This window comes from Crocodylus siamensis, chromosome 3 (assembly GCF_052110815.1).
Source record: "Crocodylus siamensis isolate JL-2025a chromosome 3, ASM5211081v1, whole genome shotgun sequence".
Classification (NCBI taxonomy): Eukaryota; Metazoa; Chordata; order Crocodylia; family Crocodylidae; genus Crocodylus; species Crocodylus siamensis.
The window spans coordinates 145,165,267-145,178,766 of record NC_143397.1 but is presented as its reverse complement, the minus strand read 5'-3'; the positions used below and the strand labels follow the sequence as shown (position 1 = coordinate 145,178,766).

The window sequence follows — 13,500 nt, the reverse complement described above, 5'->3', positions numbered from 1 at the left end:
TTTCTTCCAACCCTAATTTTCTATGATTCCTTGATTCTATACTGAAGAAAAGCTTCTACCCCGCCCCCCCCAGCTACCTGCTATGCAAACTTGTTCTTGGACTAAATTTTGTATTGTTTTTTTTTTTTTACTTCAAGGTATTCCCTTCACATTTTTATACTTGTGATGATGAGCTACGGCATCATGAACTTGGCGAGTATTTCCAATATCCACAGGTGAGATGGCAAGAATTCAGCTGCATTGCACTTTCATCCAGAGACTGGCAGCAGCGTGATGGGGATTTTTTTTCCCATGCCTTTTTTCCCCCCTCATTCCTCCACTTTCTAGCTGGTCACAGCAGCTTTGTGTATTTTTAACTGTAGTGACTGCTGTAGTCTAAGGGCCCCTCTAGATGTTCAGGTAAAGGCGTGATAGGATCAGATTATGATCCACACAATCATGCCTCCTGCTATGCCACATGTGTATGGCAGAAGGCATGATTGTGGGATCTAGCATTGGATCCAGTCACACCTCACTGCTTGTCCAGGGGAAGCTTGGGATCATGATCCCAAGGTTCCCCTGCACCAGCAAGTACCAAGCTCCTGCAGCTGTGAGCCCCACAGCTGACAAGACTTGCAGATGTGGCAGCATGTGGGATGCTGCCATGGCCACGTGCCTTGTCAGCTTGTGAGGCTCACAGCCCCAGCAGTCTGTGGTGCACCCCTGTGGTTGGGAGGTCCATCAGCCACAAGGGAGCACCTAGCCACATGTTTAGTTAATGGCATGATAAGAATGAGCTGCAAAGTTGTTCTACATTTTTTGTGGAATAACTTTGTGGCTTATTCCTTGTTTTATTATGCTATTAATTGACTGAATGTGTGGCCGGGTCACAACTTAAGATGTGATTAACTAGTTAATCATGTCTTGCGTGTAATGTGTAGATGGAGCCTAATTCTGTGGATTTGATTGATTAGTATATTCTGAAGATGCACCATGTGTTGTTTTTTGGATGTAGCCATGTTGGTCTAAGGCAGGGGTGGGCAAAATGGTCGATCTGGTAGAGTAGCCGGACTTCCATTTCCCAGCAGCCCCTACTTGCGTGGCTGGGGGCCGTTTTTCCATGGAGACCCCAGCTGCAGCTGTGTGGGAAAGCTCAAGGTTGGGGTTGCCCTGGAAACCAGCCACAGCTGTGCTGGCAGCACATGTGGGGAACAGGCCAGGGGGCTGCTCCAGGGCCACTGGGAACTTGGGATGGGGCAGCTTTCTCCAGAGCTAGGACAGAGCTGCAATCTGTAGCTTGCATGCTCCAGGCAGGGGTGTACAAGCAGGGGATCATGGCTCTGCCCTGGCTCTGGAGCAAGCTGCTCCCATCTCAAGTTCCTGGTGCCTTTGGAGCAGGCTCCTGGTGTGTGCTGCTAGCATGGCTGCGGCTGTTATCTATGGCATCCCCAGCCTTGAGCTTTCCTGTGCAGCTGCAGCTGGGGTCTTCAGGAAGATTGGGTCCAGCCATGCGCAGGAGCAGCTGGGAAATGGAGTCCATTGCTGACTGGATCTGGCCTGCAGGCTGGACTTTGCCCATCTCTGGTCTAAGCACATAGGCGGGCAACTGCATACCAGAATGAATGCACACTGAAAATCCATCAGAGACAAAAATATCCAAGCGTGGGTCTAATAAAAGGTATCGCATCTACCCAAAGAGCCTTGCCCACTATGGTGTTTTTTTAATTTCCTCAGTGTAGATGGTGTCAGGTTAGGAATTTACACGAAGACTTTATAATCTCTTAAGATTATCTAAGAGGATATCAAGCCACATCAGCCCCAGTGTTCTTCTGTACGGGATGGATATTGGAAACTTCAACCCGTACAGTATGTTTTTCCTCCTTGCCATTTTTCTTTTATGCCCTTTCCACTTGCTCCACAGTTATGCAGGCAAAATAAGTTCCCAGGCAGTTTTACTTTGTTTTGAGAAACAAGTCTGCATTTTGGCACTAGGCACTGAGCTTTACTGAATTGCAGGTGCAGGAAAATTCCATTGCTTTGTTGTCAGGGAAGGCCTGTAAAGTCATCTATCAAATGTGGTGTTTTGTTTATGCTAATGCCATAAAGAGAGATTCATAGATGTTAGGGGCTGGGAGGGACCTCACAAGATCATTGGGTCCAGCCCCCCTGCACTTGGACATAAAGACTGTTGGGGGCAGATGATCCTGGCAAGATGCCTAGACTTGCTAAAAACACTAGCCAGCCATATGTTCAAAATGCATTGATAAATCGTATGGGGTAGAAAATATCCTAATAAAAACAGACAAATTCTACTGAAGTCATGGCTGATGCCTGCACTCGCTGATGAGAATATACATAGAAGTTGTGAACTGTTTAATAATTCAGATACTTAAAAGTGTACAGATAATTCTCTCAGTCAAGTATTCCGCAACCATTTTTTTTTTTTTCATGTTAGCATGTTTTCTGTGTCTGACGTTGTTCTCTCCTGTTGTTCTGAATGTACGGTTGAAGATATAGGAGTAAAAGGGAACTGGGTCTTTTGTCAGTCTAGGAGATGTTCACAACTGGCAGACTGAGAGTTATTCTACTTTTTAGTTTTGCTTTGGCCTGTACATTGCTTAGATTGTTTGATTTTCCTATCCTATTTTTAGGATGTTAGTAGACATAGACATAGACATTAGGGCTGGAAGGGACCTTGGAAGATCGTTGAGTCCAGTCCCCCGCCCAAAGGGCAGGAAGTCAGCTGGGGTCATAGGATCCCAGCAAGATAAGCATCCAATTTACTCTTGAAGGTATTCAGTGTAGGTGCTTGAACTACCTCTGACGGCAGGCTGTTTCAGACCTTGGGGGCTCAGACAGTAAGGAAATACTTCCTTATGTCCAGCCTGAAATGGTCTTGCAGTAGTTTATGGCCGTTCAACCTTGTCATCCCTTGGGGTGCTCTGGTGAACAAACATTCCCCCAGATACTGGTGGTCACCCCGATGAAACTTATAGGTGGCCATCAGGTCACCCCTGAGCCTGCACTTTTCGAGGCTAAAGAGCCCCATGGCTCTCAGCCTGTTGTCGTAAGGTCTGTTTTCCTGACCTCTGATCATGCACGTGGTTCTTCTCTGGACTCTCTCAAGCTTCTCCATATCCTTTTTGAATTGTGGAGCTCAAAACTGGATGCAGTACTCCAGCTGCGGCCTCACCAGGGCCGAGTACCGGGGGAGAATGATGTCCTGGGATTTGCTTGAGAAGCATCTATGGATGCAAGCCAACGTTTTGGTCGCTTTACTAGCCTCAGCATCATATTGAAGTCTCATGTTCATCTTGTGGTCAGTGATGACCCCCAAGTCTCTTTCTTCTGTAGTGCTAGCCAGCATAGCACTGCCGAGCCTATAAGGGTGCTGCAGGTTTTTCTTCCCAAGGTGGAGAACCTTGCATTTTTCAGTGTTAAACACCATCCGTTTTTGTCCACCCATTTGCTGAGCCTGTCCAAGTCAGCCTGGATTGCCTGCCTGTCTTCTGGCGTGGATGCTTTGCCCCAGAGTTTGGTGTTATCGGCGAACTTGGCCAGTTCGCTTCTGACTCCAATGTCCACATCATTAATGAAGAAGTTGAACAATATGGGTCCAAGGACAGAGCCTTGGGGGACCCCACTGGTCACAGGGCATCATGACAATTGACTTCCTTCAGTTACCACCCTCTGGGTCCAACCACGGAGCCAATTTCCCAGCCAGCTGATCGTGGTGGACCCAAAGCCACAATTGGCCAGTTTCACCAAGAGGTGATCATGGGATACCAGATTGTAGGCTTCAAGATATATGACATCAATCTCTTCTCCCTTGTCCAGGTGACAGGTCACCTGGTCGTAGAAGGAAATGAGATTGGTCAAGCAAGACCTACCTGCAGCAAACCCGTGCTGGGTATCCCTCAGGATGTTGGCATTGGCCAGTCCGTTAAGGATGGCCTCTTTAATAAACTTTTCTAAGACCTTGCCCAGGATAGAAGTCAGGCTGATGGTCTATAGTTAGCCGGATCCACTTTCCTCCCTTTCTTGAAGATCGGCACCACATTGCCAGTAAACAGCTGGCACCACATTGCCGATGAACAGTGTGTCTTTCTTTACTCTCTCTGCATGCAAATTACTGAACTTGCCTTTATTGGCTTAATTGAATACCCATGTTTACGTTAGGTTATACTGGGTTAATTAAATACCCATGTTCACATTAGGTTATACCTAAAAATCCAGTTGCTTTTTTTGTTTATCATTAGGTGAGGACCCTTTGGGGGCAAAATTCTGCTTTGTTGCTAACATGTCTAAGTGCCACTGACATCATTTTAGGTGCCCGAGTCACAAAATAACATTCTGCCTCACCCCATTTAACAGCCCGAATAATACCACAAGGTCCAAGTTTCTTAAATGATTAAGTTTGTACTACTGTGCATGCTCAGAAGTGATTCATTGCTGTCATGAAGGTGCCTATAACTCCATTTATGCTGTGCTGAAAACTGGGGCCCTGCCAGATGTTACACCTAAGACACGATTAGCCTGCTAACTGTGCTGTAACCCCTGCTACATGTTCAAGGAATTAATGGCACGACAATAGAGGAAACCAGGCACAAAAATTTTGTGCCATTGCACATATGGTAGGAACAAACTAGAGCTGGTTCTAGATGCCTGTATGGTCCCTGGGTTGAGATTGCCAAACAGGTGATTGTTGGTCACAGCTCTGGCACTGCACTGGAGCCAATTCAGTTGATTGTCAAGTCCGAGCCCCAGGTCTGCTTTAGTTTAGGTTGGGCTGCAGGTTTATCTTTTAATTAGCTGGTTCAGGGGGAGCATGGGATCATGATCCTCTCTACACGGGCAAGTAGTAATTGCGTCATTAGGATCTGATTCCTGATCCCAGAATTCCTTGTTCTGTCATACACACCAGAGGATGTAATTTTTGGGATCAAGGACAGGTTCCATTGCACCATTAAATAAATGTTTGCCGGTCCATTTCATTGTGGAAATGTAAAAATGCTGTGCATACTCCTGAAAGTATAACCGACTGAAAACTGTTGCTAGCAACTGTTTGACACTGCTTGCAGATGGTGGCCACTTTTGCCTTGTAGCCAAGGCACTTGCCTGGGACATGGGAAAGTCATGGGATGGGATTTAAATCCTGATCTTCATCCATAACCAGAGAGTGTTCTGACCCCCAGACCATGGGCCAGGGAGGACTATGAGTCCCTTCTATTAAGGCCAGGCCACTGGGGAGCGTGTCGTGGGGGCAGAAGGAGAACAAGCAAGAAAGAGCCTAACTGTGGCTTGGGTAACCCTTACTTCCAGTATTGTTTGTCCATGTTGCATTACAGGGCCATAGGAAGAACTGTGTAAACAGCATTGGAGCAGAGGTCATATTTCCTCACATGCTGTTTCACTTGCTTGAAAACTCCTTCCAGTAGGATTTGAAGCCTCCCCCCAATAGGGTTAGAATAGATGTTCATATTGTACTATTTGGAAAACCCACTAGTGGCAATGCTCATTGCTTTTACAAGGAGGAAAGGACTGTTGGCAGACATGATCTAGAATCCTTAACCTTGTGTTCCAGGGTTTGGAGAGAGTAAAAGAATACTTGATGGACTGTCAGTAGTAAACCTCAATGGTTCCAGCTTTTCTTTCAAAAGAATAAAGCCCACATGTACAATAATGCCATAGTACTCCAGATTTCCATCAACTTAAGTGATACATTTGGCATTAAGTAGTCATTGGGTAAAATGATATGACCAATTGTGGGAGGAAGGACTAGAACCCAGAACTAGAACCTTGCCAGGGAATGACCCTCTTCCCTGGGCCACTGATTGAAGCTGCCTCCTGGACTTAGGACTCTTTCCCTTTTGGCTATCCAGTGCTAATTTCAGTAGGAGAATGGTGGAAGGTGCCTATAGCTCGATGGCTGAAGCACTTTAGAAGAGGTGGCCTTAACCCGTCGAGGGAGGCTGACAGCTCAGATCTTCCATGTTCAAGGGAAGTGTTTGAACTACTGGGCCAGGGCTCAGCAACCTACGACTCTTAGGCTTGGTCTGGCCTGCAGATGTGGAGCCTCTGTGGCATTTGGTGGTGGGGGTTGCAGTTTTAGATGCTTACCCCATACTGCCATAGGGATGAATGCTAGTGGTGGTAGAGACCTTGTGCCCACCCACCTGCACCTGACCCAGCGTGGGTCACTCTGACCCACAGCCAGAAAATTTATCTACCCTGGCACTAGGCTATTTATGGAGAGGTGGAGGTTTATGTTGATGTGTCTGCTATCTTGTATGTAGGTGCAGTCATCCTTGTCTTCCGTGCTCAGTTCAGAACCCCTTGTAAGATGTCTGTATTGCACAGTCAGGAGGCAGTGGAATTCCAACTAGATGGATGCATCTTAGGACAGGTTAAAGCTCCCCGATGAAATAAATGGAAAGTTATGTGGCTTCTGGGTATCAGGAGGAACTGTCTCTGGAGGTGTGTAAGTGGTTTCCATTAAAATGAATGCGAGAGTTGTGAAATTCTGCCGGGTAAAGTAGCATTTGCCTCTGGGGGAGTGCACTAGCTTCTTATTGAAAGTATAGGAGAACAAGAACATTTAGACATGTACTCTCTGAGTGTGGGGGTGGCACTGTAATTAGAGCGGCTTGAGAGCCTCTGTAATTAAAGCACCCAGAGTGTCTCATGAATCAGTGTCCCTGTACTGAAAAATGGCAGCGGAGGCGAGCTCGTCAAATGAACTTTAGTTAAAGCTCCCCCACCACCATTTTTCAGTGCAGGGATGCTGATGCACAAAATGCTGGAGTCAGCTGGAGTGTGGTAATTCCCATGCACCAGCAGATTCTATTAATTACAGTGCATCGGAGCAGCCTCACTGCTCATATATAGGTGTCCTAAATGTCCACACAGGATATATAGCAGCATTTCCCAACCTTTTGGTTTCAGCGGCACACTTCCTGGGCCTCTCCTAGCACACCAGCTGACTGACTGCAAAGCTGGGGGTTAGGCGGTGAGTGGCTGGGCACGGAAAGAGGTGGGGGGGCAGGGTGGCACAGCTGAACAGAGCTAGTGGATGCAAATCACTGGCTGGAGCCACATCCCCGGTCTGTCTGTCTGTCTGCCTGCAGTGGCAGCAGGAGGTGGGCGTGGCTCCAGCCATCCAACCAGCAGGGGGTGTGGCTCCAGGCCAAAATTCTATGACACACCTGCACATGCCTCACAGCTCACCAGTGTGCCATGGCATGCTGGTTGGGAAACACTGGTATATAGAACTGCATCTTGTTGTATTAAGTTGGAGAAAGCACAGACTAAGTTGAAGACATCTTAGCAGGGATGCAGAATTAATTTAGCCCTGAGAGTCTAAGGTGGCAAATGCACACACAACTGTTTCCTCTGTCAGTTCCTGAGATGATGTCTCTTCCATGAGTCTTATATCCATATTTGTACCAAGTTGCTTTATAAGTAAAACAATGGGACTTGTTTGCAGATAGGCAGTAAAATAGACAGGGTTTTTATATTCCTTATTGCTAAAGATATACAGCTATAGGCTGCAACTCTTCTAGGTAGCAATCAGCCTAGGCTGGAGGCAAAAGAACAGAGAAAGAGGCCATGTTGGGAACCAACTTTGTTTGGTCAGAGGCAAGCAGCAGTGAGCAAAAGCAGCACTGAAGTGAGATGTTTGTGGAGTGAGTGGGGAAGAGCAACAAAACTAGAGGCAAATTTGGAAAATGTAACTCTACAAAGTTCCCAAGCTAGGTGGAGGTAGGACTAGAACTCAGAAGCCTGATGCAGCTGTTAAAAAGAAGACTCAACGTGACAAATGTCTGCAAGAACTTGGCATGAGACTAGAGAGAGGAGGGGCTTAAAAGTGCTTCATTTCTCCTTATATGAGGACTGTTATCTGCCTCTAGGGAAAAGTAAAAAGTGAATCAGTATTCTGGGTCACCGTACAGAGCTGCAGAAACCGAGCCTACTGTTAGAAATGCAATATTTATTCATGCTTGCCTAGAAGAATGAGAGGAATTGGGCATAAATTTAAGTAAAAGGCTTTTACTCTCACTTTTTACTGTTAAGCCAATTAGTCAGGATGGAAAAAAATAGCATATGTTGCAGCACAAATAAAGCCAGTTTTTCAGAATGCTGTTGGCTATTGAAGGGAGAGAGTGAGTCACACTTTGATCAGCATTGGTTTGAAATCATGTCTGAACAAGCTGAAAATCTTAGCAGGGCTGGGAAGGTTGAAACAGGGCCATTTATCGCTATTAACAACAGTTTTGTGGTTCAGATAAAGCATGTTCAAATTAATCTGAGCAAAATTAAAAAAAGCTTTAAATGATGCCACAATGTTTCGTGTTTAAGATAGGGCTCAAAACATGTTCCCAACATTTGCTTGCTTGAGGCTAAGCTGATTCCTACTGACTTAGTACACTGGATCCCATAGGCCAGTTGCCCCCTGCTGCCTAACTAGTATAGGAGACTGTTAAAGAAGAACAGTATAAAGACTGTATTCCCAGAGTGTGGATATTGCTTGTGGAGGAAGGGGAAGAAGTAATGGATGTGAAACTCTACAACTTAATTGCCAAGTCCTGTCTTCAGCTATCCCCAATTAGTCCCATCTGCAGGTAAGTCAGGGACCTAAAGCCTTGTTACACATTAATTTTAGGCAGCTGCTGGAGCTCTTAACTCCTAGATCCTGCTGTACATCTAGGGGTGGCAGGACAGGCCACAAGTACCATGGCCTGTGCTGCCTACCATGTGTGGGTCAGGTGGGGCCAAGGGACCCACTGTGGGCTGGACAAAATGTGCTGGTGAGCCAGATTTGGCCTGCGGGCCTATTTTTCCCACCCTTGCCCTAGGTTGTCCACACATTAATACCTGAAACTAGTTTTAAGCACACTTTAGACTACGCCAGGGTTGGTTTATCTCTGATTTGTTTTACCCATCCCGTGTTCCATTAATGTGTAGCCACTCCCCACAGGTGAGCTGCTCAAGTTGCAGTTCTCCAGCATCCTAGGATGCAGTGTCCTCTTTCCCACCTTCCTGTTCTGTGTGGACAAAGTTCCACCCCCTGAATTCTGCTGCTCGGGGTCAGTTCTGGCACCACACCAATTCCTCTTCCTGCCCCCAGGGGTGGAACACTGTGCAAGCAGCCTATGGAGCACATGCTAGCCAGCTGGGTCACAGGGCATGAATGGGTCCAGGAGTGGGATCTGGGGCGGGTGGGGAGGAACAAGGTAGGGGCCTGGATTGGGTCCCTGTGAGATGGGGCTTCCTTCTTAGGTCAGTAACTCCCCCCGGAAATGCCTTCCTTCATTGCTCCCACCCCCTAGCCAGCCTGGGAAGCATGACCAGCACTCCTCACAACCCAAGCCCAAATCCAAATTTATTAAAACATGAATGTGGCAGGGCACCTTTGGGTGCTTGCCACTCAAAAGGTCAAGAGTAGGCAGCATAGGCAGTTTGCAGGTGGAGGCACTCCCCAATCAGGAGTCACATGGGCACCAGGAGACTGCCTGACTGGGGAAGAGAGTTTAACTGTTAGCAATAATAGCAGGCTTGAGCATGAAAGCCAGCAGCAGTTGCTGCAAGCTGCTGGAGGCAGAACATGGCCTGGTTGAAGGTGCTGCTCAGAAACATCTGGAGGACAGGGTAGGAACTATGAGAATGGCAGGAGGTTTCTGGTCCTGGGCATGACTTAAAACTACACCCTGCTGGGGGTGGATGGTGTGGTGGGGCTGCTTGCGGCCAGAAAATGCCATACCTGTGCCTCCCCAGTGAAGGGTGAGTATGGGGCACTAGAAAGCCTTGGCCCCTGCTGTCTTGTGGGTTACCCCAGGGAGGGGAAAGTTTAGGGGAACATGACCCAATAGAAAAGCAACAGGAGTCCAGGCCCATTGCATGGGGCCTGGGGCATGGATTAATTGACAGATGCCTGAGGCCCAAAGGGGCATGTTGCCCAAAGGGTCCAGGTATGTCAAGAGATGCCTGAGACTTGCACAGCTGTAGGCTGAGTTAGTAGGGCCCAGGTAAGTTGTCAGATGCCTGAGGTCCAAAGGTCCAGTGAGGGCTAGTAGGGCCCAGGTAAGTTGCCAGATGCCTGAGGCACAGAGACTTCAGCAAAGGGGCTGAGTAGAGCGATAGGGACCTAGCAGTGGTGTAGGATAGGGCCTAAAGATGGCCTGAAATGCTGTACACAAGCTGTTCAGAGTAGTGGCAGCCAGCAGCAGTGTAGAGTAGGACCTAAGATGGTCTGAAGGGCTGCACCAGATGCTGACCAGGATAGCTACACCCAGTAGCTGTGTAGAACAGGGCCTGGAGACAGTCCAAAGCGCTGCACAGAAGCTGACTGATACAATTAGCATAGGGAGTCCCAGTGAGGGTCATTAGTTAAAGGCACAGGCATGAATTAAAGGCCCGGGCACATCCAAAGATGCCTGAGGCCTAGTTTAGGCCAGAGGTCATAGTGGCCCAGTAAGGGACTGGAGGAGTAGTTGAACACACGGTGTGGTGGGAGAATGTCAGTGTGCCCCAGGGTGGAATGAGTGTCCCAGTGAGACCCTGGAGCATGGGTTGGTGTGAGGCATTGTGCAATATGGATACCATCTGCAAGTCATGGTCCATGGTGTAGGGGCAATACGGAGCCATGGGTAACGCCCGTGGCATTGGGCTTTAAAATGGGCAGCCTCCTGCTTAAAACTAAGTAACCTATTGTTTACATCAAGGTGTGGCAGATGAGTGTAGGAGGGCAGACTGCCCAAACAGGGAGGTGGACCAGCCTTGTGCCTGGCCCTGAGAGCTACCCCGTTACAATGAGACTGCGGCAGTGCATCTTTGGTGCTTGCCACTTTAATGACTGAGGCAGGCAAACAGCCATCAAGTGCCTGATGAGGGTGGCCATTTTCAAACAAAGGCCAGCCGGGCAGAATCAGCAGTTAGCTGCTTGCAGCCAAGGGAGCAGCACCATCCAGCTCCCTCGTGGTGTGGAACATGCTGGAGGTAAGGGCAGGAGCTAAGGGGATGGACTGGGGAGGCTCCTGGTTCTGGACATGACCTGAAACTACATCCTGCCGGGGAAGAGTGGCCTGGGAGGGGGGGCTCCCTGTGGCAAGGGAGTCCCTAAGAAATGCCAGACAAGTTACGTCCCTGGTGAAAGGTGAGGAGGGGTGCCTCAAAACCCCAGCCCCCACAACTGGGTGGGTAACCCTGTAGTAGGGCCCAAGAAGACAGACCCATATAAGAGGGTGGGTGAGCAGTGCGAGAGCCTAGACAAAACCCTCCGCTGGTCAGTGCTGGGGCCAGGACCAGGATGGTCAAAAGGGCTGGAGTACCCACCAGGAGGGACGCCTAGAGCTGGAGGCCTGGGGTTTCAACTGGCCTGGAGGTGGGCCAGAGCCAGTGTGGCCCATGGTCCCAGAGGAGAGCCACACCTGAGAGGGAAGGTCTAGGGAGCTTCCTGTCCTGAATGATGGCAGGGATTGAGGCTGCCTGATTAGGAGGGAACTAGTTGGGGTCCAGACTAGAGTCTAATGGGGTCCAGTGTGGGGCCGGAGTCATTAAGAACTTATGATGCCATCTTAGAAATATGGGCCACGGTGTAGGGAAAGTTTGATGCTGTGGATAGTGCCCCTTGGCATCGGGATAGATAATGGGCAATCTTCCGTATTTACCAGCAGTTTATTGTGGCAGGAGAAACTGGGCGGACTGCCCTATGTAGACAAGTGGGCGAGCTGACTTGAGATGCAGTCCTAAGCTTGCCACATAGACCTTCTTTAATTTACTTCCTCTTTTTATTTCATCCTTCAGTGTCTGGCTGACTTCATTTCACCACTCCAACCCGCCCCCAATTCCTTTCCACCTCCCATTTCATTACCCGCCCCATCCCATTGTGCCTAGCCAGATCTCTCCTGTCACTAAGGCACCACATCAGGACATTCCTCTAACCCTGTGTCTTTTGCAGGTGTCCTTCCACTTTCTTCATATTTATCTCCCTGACTGAGCTGTTTGCTCGTGTATAGATCAAGTGACCTGCAAGCTATCACTTTGATCCCTGACTTTAAACCCATTGCTGTCATCTAGGTAGCAACTAATTAGTCACAGATGGCCCATCTCTCTTGAAAGGTCTTCCCACCCAGTGACAAAGGCCTGGTCCATTTTCACCAACTCACAGACCACTTCTGCTATTTTGTCTTCTATTTTGTCTCCTGCTATGAAGCTGACTTGGTGCTAGTGGCTCCAACTTCCCATTGGCCAGTCTCAGCTTGCCTTGTCTTTCACTGATCACCTTCTGCCACTCTTCTTTTGGTGCAAAGGCCTTGATTTTTCCATCGATTTGCTTCCTGCTTGGTCCCTGTGGTCTTGGATTCTTCTTGGTTCATTTGTTCTGATGCTTGGACACTGATGGCCTCTGGTCTGGCTACAAGGGTCATGTGCTGCATTTCTCATTCTGGTGCATCAGCTGTTTGCTTGGTTCTGTTGGTCTTCTTCTAGGTCTCCTCTGCATTGAGTCTCTCTCCAGACTGTCATCCCTGCCTTACCTTTGTTTGCATCATGCATAGGGTGAAATTGGGATAGGGAGAGGAAGCAATAGGGTTTGAGGATCACTTTTTGTCCTGTACTCCTCAAACCTTTGGAACATCAGGAAGATCAGGAAGCTGAGTGCCACTCAACCTGCCTTCATGACCTGATTTTACACTTGCCCTGGAGAAACTGCAAAGAAGTTTTTCAAGTCATAGTTAAGGAGCATGTCCTATGTGAAGAACTTGGAATAACAACATATTTCATCATCAAAAGTCGAAAGGAATAGTCTTTCAAGTGTTGTTGGACAAAAGTATACAGCTATTGTGTCCTTTCTCTCTGTTGTTTATAAACCTGACGTACCAGAATTTCAAGGAAATCGGGAGGGTTTGTGTGTGTGTGTGTACACATTTATATGTATTTATAGAAAGGAAAAGAGACTGAATAATCTGAACAGTGTGCATTTAAAATTTATTTGGTTTCTAAAACTTTATTTTTAGGCCAAAATTTTAAATAGTGACTAGTTCTAGAGCTCTCAGTTTTTGGCTGCTCAACTGAGACATCTGTCTGACTTTCATGAAATGTTCAGCATCTGCCCTTAAATCAGTTATTTTTATAGGGTCTCAAGTTGGGCACTTGGAATCACCAGTTACTTCTGAAAAATTTATATAGAACATTTAGCATAGGGTAGAAGACTTGTAACCATCCCAATAGCTAAAAAATTAATTTGCTTTTGTTGTTGTTGTTGTTGCTTATCTGAGGTTGACACAAATATCTGCCAAAACTTGTGCTGATAACTAATCTGTTTTCTATGACACGTTTTTAGGTATTCTTTTGCTGTAGCCATAGGATACCTCACATTGTGCCACATTAGCCGACTATGCATATTCCATTATGGTATTCTTACTACAGATTTCTCTGGGTGAGTATTTAAGCTGAATGCTGTTATTTATTATTAGAGTTGTTTAGGCTCGTACTTCAGTACATTTTAGAAGTGTGCCAAGATAT

The 13,500-nt window shown here is 47.5% G+C and overlaps 1 protein-coding gene across 8 annotated transcripts in view; it reads left to right on the top strand.

Moving 5' to 3' along the window:
- Positions 1-13,500, top strand: part of MBOAT1 (membrane bound glycerophospholipid O-acyltransferase 1) — a 162,062-nt gene that overhangs the window by 28,872 nt on the left and 119,690 nt on the right. For 7 of the 8 annotated variants that reach the window (XR_016441360.1, XM_090039414.1, XM_090039413.1 and 4 more), the window contains exons 3-4: positions 138-215; positions 13,319-13,414. Coding sequence is in view for 7 of the 8 variants with exons in the window: in XM_090039414.1 (XP_089895540.1) it covers positions 138-215; positions 13,319-13,414 (174 nt within the window). In the remaining variant the exon portion in view is untranslated. The remainder of the gene's footprint in view (positions 1-137; positions 216-13,318; positions 13,415-13,500) is intronic. The other variant, XM_090039417.1, reaches the window with a different exon arrangement.